Below are 22,660 nucleotides of genomic sequence, written 5' to 3'. Positions count from 1 at the left end.
CCAGAGAGATTGTTTGGCAGTAATTGAGACTTATCACACTTAAAATTTCACTTACACTTGAATGGGCAAGCCCTAACTTTTTCTGGTGTGTTTAGTTGGTATCTATCACGTACCCCAACTTCATGCTGTTGCAAGTATTTGAATGGTGAGTTTCTCAGCGTGATGATTTTACAGCAAAGCTTTTGGAAGAGCAGGGCATTTCGGACAGCAATTTCCTGATTTGTGGGTTTAACTGCACATGTGCAGGTGCTGGAAATTGCTGTCCAATTTACACTTAACGATGAGCACTGGTGGCCTTAACGTTATTTCAATCGCAAGGCCTGCCCAGTGATTCAATGGCATCTTGAACCACTGTGGGAAATGACAAAAAGGTATGCTGGGAAGGGCAGAGTTTGTGTGATATGTGGTATGTTCTGTGCAGTTATGCTAGTTATGGTATCCTGAAGATGCTGACATTTGGGGAGCTGAAATAGTGTTGCAATCTTCAGGCCTTAATTCAAATAATAAAATTGACTTTTTTAAACTTTCCAGAGCAAATCTGAGTGATTCCTACTTTACAAATCGACAGGATCGTTATGTTTTACTCCATGACTGCCATGAGATAGCAGATTTCTTTGATGAACTGGTTAACGCAGTCAGCGACATCTCACTTCAGTTACGTCACAATAATACTGCTGATGTGAAACCAGGAATGGTCCACCCATTCACAGGTAGGGTAAATCAGTGATTTTTCCAAAAATAGACTCAACCTGTCTTGGAGCCTGTACTCTGAATTTTTTGGCATGTTTTGCAACAAGCATATGAAGAAACATATGTTTTTGAAGCTGGATAACACCAAAAAATATCAGAGGGTGTGTGTAAGAAAAGTCCAAGATCATCTTGGAATCACTCAGCAGGTCTGGCAGCATCTGTGGAAAGAGAAGCAGAGTTAACGTTTCGGGTCAGTGACCTTTCTTCGGAACTGACAAATATTAGAAAAGTCACAGATTATAAGCAAGTGAGGTGGGGGTGGGGCAAGAGATAACAAAGGAGAAGGTGCAGATTGGACCAGGCCACATAGCTGACCAAAAGGTCACGGAGCAAAGGCAAACAATATGTTAATGGTGTGTTGAAAGACAAAGCATTAGTACAGATTAGGTGTGAATACATTGAATATTGAACAGCAGCAAGTGCAAACCTGAAGAAATACAACCTGAAAAAAACAGTGGGTAAGCAAACTGAACAAACTAAGATGAAATGAAATAAATGCAAAAAAAATTGTAAAAAAATGTAAAAAAGAATGTAAAAAAAAAAGGAAGAAAAAATAACTAAAAATGAAAGTAAAATGGGGGGCTGTCATGCTCTGAAATTATTGAACTCAATGTTCAGTCCGGCAGGCTGTAGTGTGCCTAATCGGTAGATGAGATGCTGTTCCTCGAGCTTGCGTTGATGTTCACTGGAACACTGCAGCAATCCCAGGAATTTACAATTTCCAGTTTCCTGGTCCCAACCGCCTCCTCTTCACTATGGACGTCCAATCGCTCTACACCTCCATCCCCCACCAGGATGGTTTGAGGGCTCTCCGCTTCTTCCTGGAACAGAGGCCCAACCAGTCCCCATCCACCACCACCCTCCTCCGCCTGGCTGAACTTGTTCTCACATTGAACAACTTCTCCTTCAACTCCACGCACTTCCTTCAAGTAAAAGGTGTCGCTATGGGTACCCGCATGGGTCCTAGTTATGCCTGTCTTTTTGTGGGATATGTCGAGCATTCTTTGTTCCAGTCCTACTCAGGCCCCCTCCCCCAACTCTTTTTCCGGTACATTGATGACTGTATCGGTGCCGTTTCCTGCTCCCGCCCCGAACTAGAAAACTTTTATCAACTTTGCTTCCAATTTCCACCCTTCTCTCACCTTTACATGGTCCATCTCTGACACTTCCCTTCCCTTCCTCGACTTCTCTGTCTCCATCTCTGGGGATAGGTTGTCTACCAATATCCATTATAAGCCCACCGACTCCCACAGCTACCTCGACTACACTTCTTCATACCCTACCTCCTGTAAGGACTCCATTCCATTCTCCCAGTTTCTCCGTCTCCGACGCATCTGCTCTGATGATTCTACCTTCCATGACGGTGCTTCTGATATGACCTCCTTTTTCCTCAACCGAGGATTTCCCCCCACTGTGGTTGACAGGGCCCTCAACCGTGTCTAACCCATTCCCCGCACCTCCACCCTCACCCCTTCCCCTCCCTCCCAGAACCGTGACAGGGTTTCCCTTGTCCTCACTTTTCATCCCACCAGCCTCCATATCCAAAGGATCATCCTCCGCCATTTTCGCCACCTCCAGCGTGATGCCACTACCAGTCGCATCTTCCCCTCCCTTCCCCTGTCAGCATTCCGAAGGGATTGTTCCCTCCGCGACACCCTGGTCCACTCCTCCATTACCCCCCCCCACCTCGTCCCCGTCCCATGGCACCTTCCTCTGCAATCGCAGGAGGTGTAATACCTGCCCATTTACCTCCTCTCTCCTCACTATCCCAGGCCCCAAACACTCCTTTCAGGTGAAGCAGCGATTTGCTTGTACTTCGTTCAATGTAGTATACTGTATTCGCTGCTCACAGTGTGGTCTCCTCTACATTGGGAGACCAAGCGCAGACTGGGTGACCGCTTTGCGGAACATCTCCGCTCAGTCCGCAAGCAGGACCCTGAGCTTCTGGTTGCTTGCCATTTCAACACTCCCCCCTGCTCTCATGCTTACATCTCTGTCCTGGGATTGCTGCAGTGTTCCAGTGAACATCAACGCAAGCTCGAGGAACAGCATCTCATCTACCGATTAAGCACACTACAGCCTGCCGGACTGAACATTGAGTTCAATAATTTCAGAGCATGACAGCCCCCCATTTTACTTTCATTTTTAGTTATTTTTTCTTCCTTTTTTTTACATTCCTTTTTACATTTTTTACAATCTTTTTTTGCATTTATTTCATTTCATCTTAGTTTGTTCAGTTTGCTTACCCACTGTTTTTTTCAGGTTGTTTTTCTTCAGGTTTGCACTTGCTGCTGTTCAATATTCAGTGTATTCACACCTAATCTGGACTAATGCTTTGTCTTTCAACATACCATTAACATATTGTTTGCCTTTGCTCCGTGACCTTTTGGTCAGCTATGTGGCCTGGTCCAATCTGCACCTTCTCCTTTGTTATCTCTTGCCCCACCCCCACCTCACTTGCTTATAATCTGTGACTTTTCTAATATTTGTCAGTGCCCCGAAACGTTAACTCTGCTTCTCTTTCCACAGATGCTGCCAGACCTGCTGAGTGATTCCAGCATTTCTTGTTTTTGTTTCAGATTTCCAGCATCCGCAGTATTTTGCTTTTATCCAAGATCATCTTGTCACTCTCCACAACACTGAGCTACTGGAAGCAGTCCTGCTGGCTGAAGTTGCCCAGATTCCTTCCATGGGTTCATAAAATAGCAGCACTAATTTAGTGAAAGAATCTTTGCTTATATACAGTACAAGAATCATTTCTGAGTAACTGAGTGAAACTTGGCTACTCTGAGAGATATAATGGCTGTCAGATTTAATGGGCTAAATTTCCCTAGTGCTCAGTGCTTTGAACTCAGTGGCCTTCTGATACAGAAGTGCCTCCGCTGAGCCCCCGCGATATTACGTGTGGGAGCTCATTTGAATAGAGGGCGCAGAGCGGCGCCGCGTCCCCGGCAACGGTGCCCACTGCCACCGTGCAGGCGCTGGCACAATTTTTAAAGGGCTTCAAGCAACATTTTAATATCTAAAGGTCCAGGTCTCTGGGAAATAAAAATCAAATTTTATTTCAACTCCAAATCCTGTCTCCCACCCCCCCAATGGGTAATTTATATATAAATTGCCCTCTTCCTCTCTTTTTTCCCCCCCCCCCATAATAAACTTTTATTGATATCCTGATCTTCCCTCCCCTCCCCCCGAAATTTGTTCCCTTTGACTCTCATCCCCTTCCATCCATTCCCACAGCCAATAAAAATTGATTTCGCTGCTTCCCCTCCCACCCTGAAAATGTTATTGCTCCCTCCTCCCCATCAGGTTCTCGCCCCGGAACTCCATATGGAGTTCCGAAGGAGCGCGAGGTGTAATCGGTGGCTGTAAAATCGGCGTGGGATGGCCGCCGCCAGCAGGTACATCTAATTTTTGTTAATTTAAATATTTAGATGTTGGCAGCGGGGGCCCTGCACTGAGGTCTCCCCGCCGCTGGTAATATGTGACGGGCTCTTGACGTCGGAGGTCGAGGAGGGCCTCCAGCCGCAAAATTTTATTGGCCTCCCCGCCACGACCCACGGCGTTGAGGGGCTGGTAAAATTCAGCCCAATATTTTCACTACAGATATTTTGCCACAGTTAAATCTCATCCACCCAAAATTCTGATTGTATTCAACACTTTTTAGTTTGAAATTGATGTGAAATTAGTAAACCTATTTAGTGTGACCTGTGTGATCTTTTAAAAGGATTCAGATTTTCTATTTCTCTTCCACCCATTGTCTAATCATTATACTCTTTTGCTGATGATTCCAGTTTACCGTTAAATTTCTTAAGATTACATTCTCTCAGTGCGTAGTCTTCATTCCCCCTTAGTGCAGTGGATGAGTCACTGCCTTCTCACTTCCTTGAAGTCCTTTGAGACATTGAAAATTTACAATCTTTCAGTCCTTTTCTCCTTTCAATCCAGTTTCTCCATGTCCTCATTCCGATTAGCTACCTCCTCTTGATGGTGCCAAACTTGATTCTCCTTTATCTATCGATATTTTTGTCTTCACTATCTCTTCTGAGCTCAAATTCCCACAAATCTAGCTAGCCACCTTTGGTGGTTCCAATTTTTCTTTTCCATCTTTTTAAATTCTCAACCTTGCTATCTTCTAACTTTTCAGATGGAATTCCCACATCCCCTACATTGCAAGAATCATAGTTTCCTTACTTCTTTCCTCCTCAGCAATTTTTCTTCTTTTCCATAAGCTCAAATCAGTCAAAAGTTTCATACTCTTCCCATCTGTTGTTTGTGATAGACATAAATGATTTGGAGGAAAGTATAGGTGGTCTGATTAGCAAGTTTGCAGACGACACTAAGATTGGTGGAGTAGCAGATAGTGAAGGGGACTGTCAGAGAATACAACAGAATATAGATTGGAGAGTTGGTCAGAGAAATGGCAGATGGAGTTCAATCAGGGCAAATGCGAGGTGATGCATTTTGGAAGATCCAATTCAAGAGTGAACTATACAGTAAATGGAAAAGTCCTGGGGAAAATTGATGTACAGAGAGATTTGGATGTTCAGGTCCATTGTTCCCTGAAGGTGGCAACGCAGGTCAATAGAGTAGTCAAGAAGGCATACAGCATGCTTTCCTTCATCGGACGGGGTATTGAGTACAAGAGTTGGCAGGTCATGTTACAGTTGTATAGGACTTTGGTTCGGCCACATTTGGAATACTGCGTACAGTTCTGGTCGCCACATTACCAAAAGGATGTGGATGCTTTGGAGAGGGTGCAGAGGAGGTTCACCAGGATGTTGCCTGGTATGGAGGGAGCTAGCTATGAAGAGAGGTTGAGTAGATTAGGATTTTTTTCATTAGAAAGACAGAGGTTGAGGGGGGACCTGATTGAGGTGTACAAAATCATGAGAGGTATAGACAGGGTGGATAGCAAGAAGCTTTTTCCCAGAGTGGGGGATTCAATTACTAGGGGACACGAGTTCAAAGTGAAAGGGGAAAAGTTTAGGGGGGATATGCGTGGAAAGTTCTTTACACAGAGGGTGGTGGGTGCCTGGAACGCGTTGCCAGCGGAGGTGGTAGACGCGGGCATGATAGTGTCTTTTAAGATGTATCTAGACAGATACATGAATGGGCAGGAAGTAAAGAGATACAGACCCTTAGAAAATAGGCGACAGGTTTAGATAGAGGATCTGGATCGGCGTAGGCTTGGAGGGCCGAAGGGCCTGTTCCTGTGCTGTAATTTTCTTTGTTCTTTGTTCTTTGTTCTATCTCTGGAGTGGCTCCTTTAACACCTGTTGGGACAGAACACAATAAAAAAATGACATCTAGTGGATGCATCCCACCTCTGACTCCACAATCACTTGTCAACATGACTTTTTGTCAACTTTGGAGATGCCTTTCACTATGATTCTTGGATTTCTCTATTTAAAAAATCGTGTATCTTGCCTGGGTTTCTCAATTTAAAAAAAACCTCCTGTAGCATAGAAGAAGGTGGGAGTATAATAACTGGAGCAAGGAGGATTGGGTGATGAAGGGGTAAAAGGATGGGGGAAGAGAGGAAAGAAGGAGGGGATGTTTGTGGAGAGGAGAAAGGGTGATGGAGGATGGAGGAGTCCACTTCAGCCCCTCTTCACAATAACAAAAAAATGAAAAACCTGCTCTGGGCACAGGCTCCCCTAATACCAGAGTTGTGAGCATGCTGGGGTTGATGTATGTCGGCTGGTCACTCAGGAGCTCAGTGCCGGAACAGGAGCAGCTAGTTGAGAAGGAGGCAAAACATGTTATTGATTATGATGGCTGCATCTGAGCCAGGCCCCCTATTGGTTCAGAAGGCAGGAAATCACTGTGACCATTGAGCAGAAAATGAGAAAGTGATAACTGTTAAGAACGCTGGACCTTGTAACATGATTATGTTTAAAAATTGTGATTTTTGCAAGTTTAAGATGGTGTCCGGAAGGTCAGGTGACCTCAGCTGCACTTTACGAAAGGACAGGACAGCAGACTGGGTTACCAAGAGAACAGAGATCAAAGACTTTCTTTTGAAAACAGGGCTACCATCTGAAGAGCATTGGGTTTCGTCCTTCCAGACTTCTGGGTCCTAAAACAAGCGGTCAGTATTTCGTAAATGTACCAGGCAGCTGTTAACACCTGGCAACAATGGGAGGCCCAGGTAGCTCGCTGAAACTAGTTTTCTGGAGTTTGCATATTGAAACAGCACAATAAGCTGTTGAATTTTGAGTGCAAATAAATTTAACAGTCTTTCTGAAGGCAAACAAGCTGTAATAGAAGAAACTAATGGTTGTAGCCTCTCAGCAGGCTGTAAGAGAAGAAACCCAGGGGTTGTAGCTTCAAGGCAGGCTGCAGGTTGGAAGAAGGAAACCCAGCAGTTGTAACTTGAGTCAGACTGACAGAAAGGAAGACAACCAGTGGTTGCAGCTCGAGAGAGAGAGGACACCTGTTCTCTGACGGTATACAGCGAAAGGCTGTGAAGACTTGAACCTGTTTTAAAAGTTGACATTTGCAGAGAAGTGAAAGACCAGCGGGATCACTGGAAATCACATTATGCATGGGTGCTCAGGTTGAAAGCGCTCTGAAGAAGTGAGCAAAGAGGACATTGATAAAAAGGTCTGGGAGATTCAACCCATTGCAACTAGGAGTAGTTTGGGACTTTTAACTGCAAAGGATTTCGCCATCAAAAAGCTCTGTTTAACGTACAAGTGTGTGAGGTTTTCAAATATTTTAATAAGTAGAAAAAGTGCCTTTCTGTGCAATCTGTGTTTGTAATCTACTATCTGGTTAATGGAGATTTCTTTTAGTTTCGTGGTTATAATAGTCTTAAAATGAGAAATCTTGTGTAATTCCTTAAATTGGTGTGGGGGTTCAGATCTCATATTTTTCACATTCACAATTTCACTGAGGTCGTAACATTAATAGAGTTTCAATATTAATTTTAAAAGTTTAAATAAATTTAAAATAAAATATAAAACATCCTCTTTATCTTTTTTTACTTAGCGTTCCCATCTTTCCCAGAACTCCATGTTTGAATCCTTCCAACCAGGTTTCTGCCCCTGCCACAGCACCGAAACAGCTCTTGTCAAAGTTGCAAATGACATCCTATGTGACTGTGACAAAGGTAAACTTTCCCTCCCCATCCTTCTTGACCTTTCTGCAGCCTTTGACACAGTTGACCATACAATCCCCCTCCAATGCCTCTCCACTGTTGCCTGGGTGGGACTGCTCTCACCTGTTTCCGTTCTTATCGATCTAATTGTAACCTGAGAATCACTGGAAATGGCTTATCTCCCTGCTCCCACACAGTTACATCTGGTGTCCCCCAAGAATCTAATCCTTGGCCCCCTCCTATTTCTTATCTACATGCTGCCCCTCGGCGACATCATTTGAAAGCACGACGTCAGTTTTCATGTACGCTAATGCCACCCAGCTGTACCTCATCACTTGACTCTTCCACTGTTGCTAAATTATCAAACTGCCTATCTGACATCCAGTACTGGATAATGTCAGGCAAAGCCCCCCCACCTGCCAAGACTGAGGCACACATGAGTTCGCCACATGAACATTAAAACTTAAAATTGCAAGCCCCTGACTGGAAAGACATTTGCATAGTAACTAGCAGAGTTGGAACAAGGGACACTGGACCATGCCCTGACACATTCAACCAACAATGGACTTTTGATTACCAGACGTTGAAGGTGGGGGGAGCGCGCATTCCAGCTGACCGCGAAGAAAGCAGAATCCACAAAGACAGAAGTGGTCAGACTGGCTGTTGAGAGTTGAACTTCCAACGAGGGATTTGAACTGAGAAAGCTGTGGGCTTCCGGTTGGAACAAAACCTCCTCTCCAGTCCTCCTTGTCTCTATCTCTTTCCCACGAAATTGAATCTTGTGAAAACACATGAACCTCAAAGAGAGAAAAGTCTCCGACATGAACAAGGTTTAAGAAGAACACTGGGCCCGACGAACAGCCAGACTACCTACAATCAAGTGAGCTCGAAGCACAGTAAACAAGAAACTCTTCTGATATGGCCTCAAATCCGTCTCTACTATATTTTCCTCTCTTTTCTGTCTCCTATTTGCATGTGTGTATCGTGTGTGCATGCTATCATGGGCGCATCGTATATCCGTAGGTGTGAATCGTATTAGAGTTTAAGTTTTAATAAAATTTAATCGTTCTTCTTTAAACCTCAGAAAGCCTGTGTGAATTGGTTTCTTTGTCTTATAATTGGAAAGCTGTGAACAAGGATTCACAAAAGGGGAGCTCAAAACTCAGTGTGTTTAAAAACAAAACGGATAGTCAGCACGGCTTTGTCAGGGGGAGATCGTGTCTAACCAATGATTGAATTTTTCGAGGAGGTGACAAGATGTGTAGATGAGGGTAAAGCAGGTGATGTAGTCTACATCAGGGGAGGTGGTGGCGTAGTAGTATTGTCACTGGACTAGTAACCCAGAGACCCAGGGTATTGCTGTGGGGACATGGGTTCAAATCCCACCACAGCAGAAGGTGGAATTTGAATTCAATTAATAAATCTGGAATTAAAAAGCTAGTCTAATGATGGCCATGAAATCATTGTCGATTGTTGTAAAAACGCAACTGGTTCACTAATGTCCTTTAGGGAAGGAAATATGCTGTCCTTACCTGGTCTGGCCTCCATGTGACTCCAGACCCACAGCAATTTGGTTGACTCTTACATGCCCTCTGAAATGGCCTAGCAAGCCACTCAGTTGTATCTAACCGCTATGAAGTCAATAAAAAAGATTGAAACCAGACAGACCACCCGGCATCGACCTGGGCACTGAAAACGGCAACAGCAAACCAAGCCCTTTCGACCCTGCAAAGTCCTCCTTACTAACATCTGGGGGCTTGTGCCAAAGTTGGGAGAGCTGTTCCACAGATTAGTGAAGCAACAGCCTGACATAGTCATACTCGGAATCATACCTGACCCAATGTCCCAGACACTGCCATCACCATCTCCAGGTATGTCCTGTCCCACCGGCAGGACAGACCCAGCAGAGGTGGCGGCACAGTGGTATACGGTGGGGAGGGAGTTGCCCTGGGAGTCCTCAACTTCGACTCTGGACCCCATGAAGTCTCATGGCATCAGGTCAAACATGGACAAGGAAACCTGCTGATTATCACCTACCGTCCTCCCTCAGCTGATGAGTCAGTACTCCTCCATGTTGAACACCACTTGGAGGAAGCAGTGAGGGTGGCAAGGGAACAGAATGTACTCTGGGTGGGGGACTTCAATGTCCATCATCGAGTGGCTCGGTAGCACCACTACTGACCGAGCTGGCCAAGTCCTAAAGGGCGTATCTGCTAGACTGGGTATGCAGCAGATGGTGAGGGAACCAACAAGAGGGAAAAACATACTTGACCTCATCCTCACCAATCTGCCTGTCGCAGATGCGGCTGTACTGGATTAGTATTGGTAGGAGTGACCACCACACAGTTCTTGTGGAGACGAAGTCCTGCCTTCACATTGAGGATACCCTCCATCGTGTTGTATGGCACTTTTCTTTTTTTTTTTTTTTCTTTTCTTTTTGGGCCTCCTTATCTCGAGAGACAATGGATACGCGCCTGGAGGTGGTCAGTGGTTTGTGAAGCAGCGCCTGGAGTGGCTATAAAGGCCAATTCTGGAGTGACAGGCTCTTCCACAGGTGCTGCAGAGAAATTTGTTTGTTGGGGCTGTTGCACAGTTGGCTCTCCCCTTGCGCCTCTGTCTTTTTTCCTGCCAACTACTAAGTCTCTTCGACTCGCCACAATTTAGCCCTGTCTTTATGGCTGCCCGCCAGCTCTGGCGAATGCTGGCAACTGACTCCCACGACTTGTGATCAATGTCACACGATTTCATGTCGCGTTTGCAGACGTCTTTATAACGGAGACATGGACGGCCGGTGGGTCTGATACCAGTGGCGAGCTCGCTGTACAATGTGTCTTTGGGGATCCTGCCATCTTCCATGCGGCTCACATGGCCAAGCCATCTCAAGCGCCGCTGACTCAGTAGTGTGTATAAGCTGGGGATGTTGGCCGCTTCAAGGACTTCTGTGTTGGAGATATAGTCCTGCCACCTGATGCCAAGTATTCTCCGAAGGCAGCGAAGATGGAATGAATTGAGACGTCGCTCTTGGCTGGCATACGTTGTCCAGGCCTCGCTGCCGTAGAGCAAGGTACTGAGGACACAGGCCTGATACACTCGGACTTTTGTGTTCCGTGTCAGTGCGCCATTTTCCCACACTCTCTTGGCCAGTCTGAACATAGCAGTGGAAGCCTTACCCATGCGCTTGTTGATTTCTGCATCTAGAGACAGGTTACTGGTGATAGTTGAGCCTAGGTAGGTGAACTCTTGAACCACTTCCAGAGCGTGGTCGCCAATATTGATGGATGGAGCATTTCTGACATCCTGCCCCATGATGTTCGTTTTCTTGAGGCTGATGGTTAGGCCAAATTCATTGCAGGCAGACGCAAACCTGTCAATGAGACTCTGCAGGCATTCTTCAGTGTGAGATGTTAAAGCAGCATCGTCAGCAAAGAGGAGTTCTCTGATGAGGACTTTCCGTACTTTGGACTTCGCTCTTAGACGGGCAAGGTTGAACAACCTGCCCCCTGATCTTGTGTGGAGGAAAATTCCTTCTTCAGAGGATTTGAACGCATGTGAAAGCAGCAGGGAGAAGAAAATCCCAAAAAGTGTGGGTGCGAGAACACAGCCCTGTTTCACACCACTCAGGATAGGAAAGGGCTCTGATGAGGAGCCACCATGTTGAATTGTGCCTTTCATATTGTCATGGAATGAGGTGATGATACTTAGTAGCTTTGGTGGACATCCGATCTTTTCTAGTAGTCTGAAGAGACCACGTCTGCTGACGAGGTCAAAGGCTTTGGTGAGATCAATGAAAGCAATGTAGAGGGGCATCTGTTGTTCACGGCATTTCTCCTGTATCTGACGAAGGGAGAACAGCATGTCAATAGTCGATCTCTCTGCACGAAAGCCACACTGTGCCTCAGGGTAGACGCGCTCGGCCAGCTTCTGGAGCCTGTTCAGAGCGACTCGAGCAAAGACTTTCCCCACTATGCTGAGCAGGGAGATTCCACGGTAGTTGTTGCAGTCACCGCGGTCACCTTTGTTTTTATAGAGGGTGATGATGTTGGCATCGCGCATGTCCTGGGGTACTGCTCCCTCGTCCCAGCACAGGCATAGCAGTTCATGTAGTGCTGAGAGTATAGCAGGCTTGGCACTCTTGATTATTTCAGGGGTAATGCTGTCCTTCCCAGGGGCTTTTCCGCTGGCTAGGGAATCAATGGCATCACTGAGTTCCGATTTGGTTGGCTGTATGTCCAGCTCATCCATGACTGGTAGAGGCTGGGCTGCATTGAGGGCAGTCTCAGTGACAGCATTCTCCCTGGAGTACAGTTCTAGGTAGTGCTCAACCCAGCGGTCCATCTGTTTGCGTTGGTCAGTGATTATGTCCCCCGATTTAGATTTGAGGGGGGTGATCTTCTTGATGGTTGGCCCAAGAGCTCTCTTCATGCCATCATACATTCCTCTGATGTTTCCGGTGTCTGAGGCCAGCTGAATATGACTGCATAGGTGTTGCCAGTAGTCGTTTGCGCAACGCCTAGCTGTTCTTTGTGCAGTACTTCTGGCTGCTTTAAGTGCTGCGGATGTTAAATCGCTGGGGGCTTTCTTGTAGTTCAAAAGTGCAATGCGCTTAGCGGCTATGACAGGTTCCAGCTCTTCATTATGAGATTGAAACCAGTCTGCATTTCTCTTCGCACTTTTGCCGTAGGTGGTCAAAGCTGACTCATAGATGGCGTCTCTGATGTGGGCCCACTTGGTCTCAGCATCCCCTGTGGGAGTGTTTTGAAGGGCTGTTACAAGTGAATTTAGAAATTTTTGTAACAGCTGTGGGTGAGAAATTCTGCTCGTGTTGATGCGCGGGTGGCCCTTCTGCTTGGAATGATGCAACTTCTTTGGTCTGAGTCTAACCTTGCTGCACACCAGGGAGTGGTCGGTGTCGCAGTCCGCACTGTGGAAGCTGCGTGTGATTTGAACACTGTTTAAGGCGGCTCGCCTTGTGACAATGAGGTCTAGCTGGTGCCAACGACGTGATCTTGGGTGCCTCCATGAAACCTGGTGACAGGGTTTAGTGTGAAAGAACGAGTTGGTGATGCAGAGGTTATGATAGGTACACAACTCAAGCAGTCTCTGCCCGTTCTCATTCATCCTTCCAACGCCATAGCGCCCAAGGCAGGAGGGCCATGAGTCATGGTCGGCCCCAACCCTGGCATTAAAGTCCCCCAGCAGGAATAGGTGTTCGGTGTTGGGGATGCTGCTAATGATGTTATGGAGTTGTTCATAGAACTGGTCTTTAGCTTCAGGTGTGGAACAGAGTGTTGGAGCATAGATGCTGAGTAGGTGTACTGGACCAGAGGTGGTGAGCAGTCGGATGGACAGTATGCGTTCCGAGCCATTTGAGGGAGGCTCTATCATGCTGAGCAAGGAGTTTCTGATGGCGAAGCCCACTCCATGCTGTCTTGGTTCTTCAGGATCCCTGCCCTGCCAGAAGAAGGTGTAGTCTTGCTCTGCTAGAGAGCCACTCGCGGGGAGGCGAGTCTCCTGAAGTGCTGCAATGTCCACATTGAGTCTACTGAGCTCGTTGTTAATGATGGCGGTCTTCCGAGAATCGTTGATTTGTGTAAGGTCTTCCGACAGGCCAGGACACATAGTTCTGACGTTCCAGCTTGCAAAGCGAAGGGCTGGTACCTTCTTTCCTTTTTTCATGTTGTTTGGTGCGGTGTATCAGTCCACCTTTCGGGCAATGACCCTGAGCTCCAAGCACCCATTGAAGCAGGCAGACTGTGGCGGGACAGAACCTTATTGACCGGGGGCTGCCCGGTTTGAGGCGGGCGGTAGCTGTCCAGTGAGGTGCAATGACCTCTCCCACCGACAAAGGCAACCCGTGGCGCCCAGTTTCTACGCCAATTTATCTGGACTTATAACCCGTAACTGCTGCCTTCCGTGTTGTTTCAGTCGCTGTGAGGCAACTATGGAGTGACCTCTCCATGGCGCATGCCTGGGCAAATTTATGGAGGTTGAGAGTTGCCCAGTCGTCAAAACCCCCCTCTCGGCCTTTCTGGTGGGGTCCAAAGGAGTGCAGGACACGACGTTTGGCACCAGTATGGCTGCAGGAACTGCCGGAAACATGCCAAAGGTGACACATGACCGCCTACGGGGTTCCGCTCCGGATTTTCTGTTAGGGTTTACTCCCTTAGCCTTGGTCTCTCCCGAGACGCCCACAAGGCAGTGGGGTTGTTGGGGCCCCTACACAGGTGTAGGATGGTGCCGGTGGGAGGAGGGGATGCAAGGGGGAGGGGTAGAGGGAGGGGGTGGGGGGGGGGTGCAGGGGAAGGGGGTGCGGGGTGAAGATGGTGCGAGGGGGGGCGGGCTGGGACGGGGTTGTGAGGGGGTGAGCTGAGAGGGTGGAGCAGGGAAGGGGACGGGGGTGGGGGGGGGGGGTGGAAGGGGGGTAAAGGGGGGGGGGGAGGGGGGGGGTGGAATCTGGTGCAGGTAATAAGCCATTTCCTCAGTGCCCACCATCGACGTCCGGAAAGCTCATCCACGTCCTTCGGGAGGTGAAGCATCATTTGGCAGACTTAGAGGTGATTACATTTGCTAAGGGTTTTTTTTTTGCAGTGGTTTAAATAAAGGCATGCAGCATTGCCGACAGTGCGCTGCAGATGCTCTCCGAGCCATCTCCCGCGGGCGCTTTGAAGTTGCGGCCGGGGGGGCCGTTCGTGGATGTTTTGGGTGTTCGGGGCACCTTTTCCCAGGACTTCTCTCGGGTCCCGCAGTTCCTTCTTCACCTCAATGGACTTACCGCATGCCGTGGCTGCAGACACTCTGGACTGTGAAGACAGCAGGATCGGAGATTAAAGTATCGGCAGCTGTTCTCGTCAGTTTCATCCGGATCAATTTCATTGAGAAAACAAAGAGCAGGTGTGGCTGGGGGAGGGCAGTGGGCCCAGGTAACATACACTAAACTAACTGTTAACTTTTAGATAGGGCTAAAATGAACTGATTTAAAGAGCCAGGGGAATTTAAACAGTTTAAGAGGGCAGATTGGGGGAGAAAACGTTAGGGATGGGAGCAGATGGCCATGGATAGAGTTGAACAGCAAGGGAGCTTCCTAGGGAGCTTCCAGCCCAGGAGCCATCTTGAAAGCTTGGCACTACCACCGTGCTAAATGGGATAGATTTCGAACAGATCTAGCAATGCAAAACTGGGCATCTATGAGGCGCTGTGGGCCATCAGCAACAGCAGAATTGTACTCAACCACAATCTGTAACCTCATGGCCTGGCATATCCCCCACTCTACCATTACCATCAAACCAGGAGACCAACCCTGGCTCAATGACGAGTGCAGGAGGGCATACCCGGAGCAGCACCAGGCATACCTCAAATGAGGTGTCAACCTGGTGAAGCTACAACACAGGACTACCTGCGTGCCAAACTGCATAAGACAGAGCTAAGTGATCCCATAATCAACGGATCAGGTGTAAACTCTGCAGTCCTGCCACATCCAGCCGTGATCGGTGGTGGACAATTAAACAACTAACTGACTGGAGGAGGTGGCTCCACAAATATCCCCATCCTCAATGATGGGGGAGCCCAGCACATCAGTGCGAAAGATAAGGCTGAAGCATTTGCAACAATCTTCAGCCAGAAGTGCCAAGTTGATGATCCATCTCAGTCCCCTCCTGAAGTCCCCAGCATCACAGATGCCAGACTTCAGCCAATTTGATTCACTCCGCGTGATATCAAGAAACGACTGAAGACACCGGGTGCTGAAAAGGCAATGGGCCCTGGCAATAATACTGAAGACCTGTGCTCCAGAACTTGCCGCGCCCCTAGCCAAGCTGTTCCAGTACAGCTACAACACTGACATCTACCCTTCAATGTGGAGAATTGTCCAGGTATGTCCTGTACACAAAAAGCAGGAAAAGTCCAACCCGACCAATTACCGCCCCATCAACCTAAAGTGATGGAAGGTGTCATCAACAGTGCCATCAAGCAGCACTTGCTTAGCAATAACCTGCTCAGTGACGCTCAGTTTGGGTTCCGCCAGGGCCACTCAGCTCCTTACCTCATTACAACCTTGGTTCAAACATGGACAAAAGAGCTGAACTGAAGAGGTGAGGTGAGAGTGACTGCCCTTGACATCAAGGCAGCATTTGACCGAGTATGGCATCAAGGAGCCCTAGCAAAACTGAAGTCAATGGAAATCGGGGGGAAAACTCCGCAAAGGAAGATGGTTGTGGTTTTTGGAGGTCAATCATCTGAGCTCCAGGACATCACTGCAGGAGTTCCTCAGGGTAGTGTCCTAGGCCCAACCATCTTCAGCTGCTTCATCAATGACCTTCCTTCAGTCATAAGGTCAGAAGTGGGGATGTTCGCTGCTGATTGCACAATGTTCAGCACCATTCGCGACTCCTCAGATTCTGAAGCAGTCTGTGTAGAAATGCAGCAAGATCTGAACAATATCCAGGCTTGGGCTGATAAGTGGCAAGTAACATTCACACCACACAAGTGCCAGGCAATGACCATCTTCAACAAGAGAGAATCTAACCATTTCCCCTTGATGTTCAGTGGCATTACGATTGCTGAATCCCCCACTATCAACATCCTAGGGGCTACCATTGACCGGAAACTGAACTGGAATAGCTATATAAATACCATGGCTATAAGAGCAGGTCAGAGACTAGGAATCCTGTGGCGAGTAACTCGCCTCTTGAATCCCCAAAGCCTGTCTGCCATCTACAAGGCACAAGTCAGGAGTGTGATGGAATACTCTCCATTTGCCTGGATGGGTGCAGCTCCAACAACACTCAAGAAGCTCGATACCATCCAGGACAAAGCGACCCGCTTGATTGGCACCCATGCACAAACATTTACTCCCTCCACCACCGACGCGCAGTGGCAGCAGTGTGTACCATCTGCAAGATGCAGGGCAGCAATGCACCAAGACTCCTTAGACAGCTCCTTCCAAACCCGCGACCGTTACCAACTAGAATGACAAGGGCAGCAAATGCATGGGAACACCACCACATGCAAGTTCCCCTCCAAGTCACACCATCCTGACTTGGCAATATATCGCCATTCTTTTCCTGTCACTGGGTCAAAATCCTGGAACTCCCTAACAGCACTCTAAGTGTACCTACCTCCCATGGGCTGCAGCGATTCAAGAAGGCAGCTCATCACCACCTTCTCGAGGGCAATTAGGGATGGGCAATAAATGCTGGCCTGGCCAGCGATGCTCATATCCCTTGAATGAACAAAAAAGTAAGCTTGGTTTTGAAAATTTATTGGAGTGTGGCAGCAGATCAAGCTGTTGCCTCTGTGATTTTCTAACTGGTTGTCGGACAAAACTAACTAAATTGTGATTTGTAAATGATCTGTTTGAAGAATAGTTTTTAGCAGTTGTTCCCCTAAAAGATGCTCCACTGAAGTAAAACTGCCTAGCAAATTAAACTGTCAGATACAGGAAAGTGGATTTTGCACAGTATTGATTTGTGAATTAAAACAAGAAATGCTGGAACCACTCAGCAGGTCTGGCAGCATCTGTGGAAAGAGAAGCAGAGTTAACGTTTCGGGTCAGTGACCCTTCTTCGGAACTCGGAAGAAGGGTCCGAAGAAGGGTCACTGACCCGAAACGTTAACTCTGCTTCTCTTACCACAGATGCTGCCAGACCTGCTGAGTGGTTCCAGCATTTTGTCTTTTTATTTCAGATTTCCAGCATCCACACTATTTTGCTTTTATTGATTTGTGAATGATCGTAATGTCTTAGTTGTAGGGCTATTGCCAGAACGTTAAGAATGTTCATTGCAGTCCATTGACTACTAGCTTGAACACATTATCCTTACTAATGTTGACTATAGGGACTTCATTGGAATTGAGAATTGGCAAGTGGTTGCCAACCCTGTGACATTCATTCTTGCAATTTATGTTCTAGGGGCCTTGTGCTGACAGGAGCAGATGAACACTAATGGTTCAGCTGTGAGACCAAACTATTATGAATGTGATTTCCTGCATTAGGTTCATGTGATCTTCATTTCTAATAAATTACCGTACATGAAAATCACATTTAAAATTAAGTTACCTCGCATAAAATTGACACAAAATTGGGTATGTGATTCTGGAAGGACATGGTTCTACAGGTTGGGATTTTAACTTTAGTCAAAGAAAAGCCTGTGTGTGTCTCCATTTAAAGCTAGACACTTTGGGTAAAATTGTTAGCTGTAGTGGTCCCAATATATTTTTGAAATAAAGTACCAAGGAAGTTGATGGCATCAACATTTCATCTATTGATAACTATCTTGTTTGCTCTGTACCTTTACTGATGCATAAACATTTTGGTTGTGTTTACACCTGTACCTGAGCTATCTGAGGGTAATGCATTATTTTACGAGTACATTTAACACAGTGAAAATTCTGCACTATCTTATGTGGGCTAAAGTAACTATTCATTCTGGTTATACATACTTATACTGGGGATATGGATATCACCAGCAAAATGTATTTGAGTGATACCAGAAGGACATGATTACATGTTTGGATAATTTATTTGATTATAAAGCGTTACATCACGGTCAGTAAAAAATTCCACATTTATTACTAATTGTCGTTTTGTAGTAAGAACTTGAATATTGCTGAAAACAGCAGCATTTAGTCGAAGCTTTTCATCTTGCACTCATTAGGACAATTTGTAAGTATACTAATGTAAAGGAAGCAACAAATTTATGCGATATGAGAAGAGAGTGCTGATTGGTAGAGGCGTTGCCATGGAGCATGCACCAGTTTATGGTGACTGACAGTTAATTGCCAAGCTTTATTTGAAATTTAAACAAGGCAGCTTGACTCTGGTCAAGGCATTGCCCTGAGGAATGAACCAGCGAATGGCTGTCAATTATTTTGTTCAGCTGAAACAGGCACAGTATGTGTACATGTCCTTTCTGTCTGCATAGAACAGGGCCCTATGTATTAATATATGTAGCTTCCAGTTCGGCAAAGGTTGGCAGTTAACTGTCAGTCACCATAAACTGGTGCATTCTCCATGGCAACACCTCTACCAATCAGCACTCTTACAGTATAAACTTGTTGCTTCCCTTACCTTGGTATTGTAAATTATTAGCTAACCGATCTCCTGCTGACCACCTGACCCCACCTTAAATGAATCCTATCCTGCCTCTCTGCAATTACTATTGGTAGTCTGTCATCCAGGTGTTTAGACAAAATAATCATAGGAACAGGAGGGGGCCATTTAGCCCCTTGAGCCTGTTCCACCATTCAGTGAGATCATGGCTGATCTGAGACCTAACTCTATATATACCCGCCTTTCCCCCATATCCCTTAATACCTTTTGGTGAACAAAAATCTATCAATCACTGTTTTAAATTTAACGATTGATCTTGCATCAATTGGCATTTGCAGAAGAGAATTCCAAATTTCTGCCACCCGTTGTGTGTAGAATTACTTCCTAATTTCACTCCTATAAGGTCTGGCCCTAATTTTTCAGACTATGCCCTCAAATCCAAGATGTGCCTTAGGACAGAAATAATGGGTACATGGACTCGATTGGCTGAACGGCCTCCTTCAGTAATGACTCCATGACGTGGACTCCATGACATTTAAGGCAGTTACAAATATAATATTGGGTTCGGTTCGGTAACGCTGGTCATTCTCATAAGTGTTCCCCAATTTTCATTCATTCAGTAGTTCACTTGTACTGTCCGATATCTAGTTATCTGATGGTGTAACTTGGGTGGGGCATAACATTGGGACCCCCTTGTTATATGACTTGAATACCATGATCTTTGCACATGCCCTCAGGTAACTGTTATTCTTTGTCGGAAGGCTACATTCTTTAATGAGATGAATGAATGTTTGCAATTGTTAACTGAACAAATAGATAAATATCTGAAGTAATTTCCACCTAAATATGTGTTGGTCTTGTTTTTCTTCTCGTGACAAACAGTAACTTGCACCATACTCATTCTCTGAGCAGGCTAAAATACATTCACTTTTCTTGGGGTGTATTTTCCTCTGAAATCTCACCAGCAATTTAGGCTTTCTTCTGAAAGGAGGCTTTGTTGGACTGACTATGGAGGTGTTTTATTCTGTTTCTAGAACAGGAATTTGAGGCTATGCCTCCCACTGCCGCCCTGCCCAGGGGTTGGCCAGTAGCCCTTTCTATTGAGTTGACTCCCACTTGGCTAGGTGGTGACTTAATTAAACCACCTCATCTTGTGTATGCATGATGCCATTCCTCCAACACACAAGTGCACCTGAAACTAGATAATGACTCCCTATTCTTCATCGTTGAGGACAACATTTACAATGGTTGACTTAGTAAGCTTGACCGCATCCCTCCCTCCCTATCTGCTGCTGGAAGCTGGATTCTAGCCGTTATGAACTCTCTAAATTATTTGTGATTTAAGGAGAATTTCAATATGAATTGCCTTCAAACTCCTCTGCGGTTAAAATGATTGAAAAGGCACCAAGATACAGTTGTATTCTGCACTGAGTTATCAGAAACTATTCCAGAATAGTACTTGTCATTTGTTGCACACTATGTTTTTCGCTGTGAAATGTAGTCACTTTTAAAAAATTCATTCTGGGGATATGGGCATCACTGGCATGACCAGAATTTATTACCCACCCATAGTTGTCCTTGAGAAGGTGGTGGTAAGCCACCTTGTAGAACTGCTGCAGTCCATGTGATGAAGGTACCCCCGCAGTGCAGTTTGTTTGGGAGTTTGAAGATTTTGACCTAATGACCATGAAGGAACGGAAATATATATTTGCCAAGCCTCTTGAAAAATTAACTTTTTTAGTGCTGGAAAGGTCAATGGTTATTCTATCCTTAGAAATAATTTTAGTTTATAGTTTATCCCTTTTTATACAGTGTTTATTATTTGTAGTGAATATCCACACATTTGTATTATAATCTTTACTTTGACACCATTCAAATGTCTTTTTATTAAACTGAAATCTGTCCTGATCACAGGAAGCAGCAATACTTAAGTGCACCATTGAAATTATTTTTCAGGTAGTCGAACAGATTTCTGTGCAGCAGCAAATAAGAGGATCGTGGCCGTGGTGAATGAAGCAAGAAGTAAACAGCAGTACAGAAACCATATAAAGGGCCTGTCTGAGAAGAGTTCTGAAGAAGATTTGGCAACGCCCAATGACATTGGTAGAGCTCCGAGACACATAGATACTTGGATTTATCCCATAATACAAATGCGGCCATTTGAAATTAGAATAGATGAGCAAGTGACTGAAACGTTAATGACTGAAACTGAGGTGGATTCTAAGATGTACTTGACTTCAGGGTATTTCAACCTCACTCAAGCCTATATGAATCTTATTTTGGGTACCAGTGCAGATTACCAGATACTGCTAGCTTCACCAGAGGTGAATGGCTTCTTTGGTGCTAAGGGTGTAGCAGGAGCCATTCCTTCTGCTTATGTTTACATTGCCAGACAGTTTTACAGCAGAGTGTACAAGAGTGGACTACAAGATAGAATAAAACTACACGAATACTTCAGGAAAGGCTGGACATTCCATGCAAAAGGTGGGTGGTAGTTTTTTGAACAGTATACTTTTGAAAGCGGATTTTAAAAAAAACTTGTGTGCTTGTATTGGTTTGGTTTGTTATATTTGCTGTATGGAGGTGTCCTAGATTTTTCCGGTAGATGATCTTCTTGTAATTCACTATGAAGTTTACTAAAGGGCTGAACTGAGGGAATGGGAGATTTGAAGAGGAGAATTAACCCTATGATCCATTTGTGTGGTTGAATCACTTCATGATTTTGGTATACCTTGTTGAACATTTGTCCTATTAACTTGGACTCAGTTGGTAGCATGTTCACTTCTATCCCAATGGATGTGAATTCAAGCTCCAATCCAGGACTTGAGCACGTAATGTATGCTGGCAGTTATGTACAGTACCGTGTGCTGCATCATCATAGTTGCTGTTCGAACAAGTTATTAAACTGAGGCCCTTTTCTGAGGATTTTGTGGAAGAGCAGGAAATTCTCTCTATCCCAGCCATTTTCCTCTTTCAGCAAGAAGTAAGCATTTAAGAAAGAAAAATGAAAAAGGGACATGAAAGATCTTGAAACAGGAGCAACATAATTAACCAAACTTGCTGCTACCTGTAAGTGTTTTTTTTATTCTTTCATGGAATACGAATGTCGCTGGCAAAGCTAGCATTTGTTGCCCATTTCTTAATTGCTCTTGACAGCTGAGTGGCTTGCTATGCCATTTCAGAAGGCAATTAAGAGGCAACCATGTTGCAATGGAGCCATATAGGTAAGGGCGGCAGATTTCCTACCCTAAAGGACATTGGTGAACCAGATGGGTTTTTACCAAAATCGATAGTTTCATGGCACCATTACTGAGACTAGCTTTCCATTCCAAATTTTTATTAATTAACTGAATTTATTAATTAAATTTAAATTCCACCAGCTGCCATGGTGGGATTTGAACTCATGTTCCCAGGGCTTTAGCCTGGGCCTTTAGGTTACTAGTTCAGTGACATTAGCACTATGCTGTTGTCTTCCCTAAGGTTGTAGCAGTTGATCTGTTCTCTGGGCACTCGTGGTAGTGATGGCAGTGGCGGCGGCGGTGGTTCTCCCTTTTGACTATATTTGTTATTGTCTATGGAAGTTGGGCGATTGGGGCCTTGCTCCTCCCCCTCCCCTAAAGCAAGCTAGGTTAAGGTATTGTGAAAAGCAGCTTTTCCTTGAGAACCAGCACCTGTTCCAGCATTCTGACTGGAAACTCAGCAGCCTTGTGTTTTTTTTTATTTCCAAAATATACTTTATTCATAAAAATCTGCAAAAATT

The 22,660-nt window shown here is 45.7% G+C and overlaps 1 protein-coding gene across 4 annotated transcripts in view; it reads left to right on the top strand.

Annotated features, from left to right (window-relative positions):
• The window catches only part of LOC137384386 (CDP-diacylglycerol--glycerol-3-phosphate 3-phosphatidyltransferase, mitochondrial), an 87,164-nt gene that overhangs the window by 13,379 nt on the left and 51,125 nt on the right, over positions 1 to 22,660 (top strand). For all 4 annotated transcript variants that reach the window (XR_010977578.1, XM_068058354.1, XM_068058356.1 and 1 more), the window contains exons 6-7: positions 532 to 710; positions 20,857 to 21,384. Coding sequence is in view for 3 of the 4 variants with exons in the window: in XM_068058354.1 (XP_067914455.1) it covers positions 532 to 710; positions 20,857 to 21,384 (707 nt within the window). In the remaining variant the exon portion in view is untranslated. The remainder of the gene's footprint in view (positions 1 to 531; positions 711 to 20,856; positions 21,385 to 22,660) is intronic.

Source organism: Heterodontus francisci, chromosome 26, assembly GCF_036365525.1.
Source record: "Heterodontus francisci isolate sHetFra1 chromosome 26, sHetFra1.hap1, whole genome shotgun sequence".
Classification (NCBI taxonomy): domain Eukaryota; kingdom Metazoa; phylum Chordata; class Chondrichthyes; order Heterodontiformes; family Heterodontidae; genus Heterodontus; species Heterodontus francisci.
Note: the sequence above shows the minus strand (reverse complement) of the source record. Positions and strands in the feature narration are given on the sequence as shown.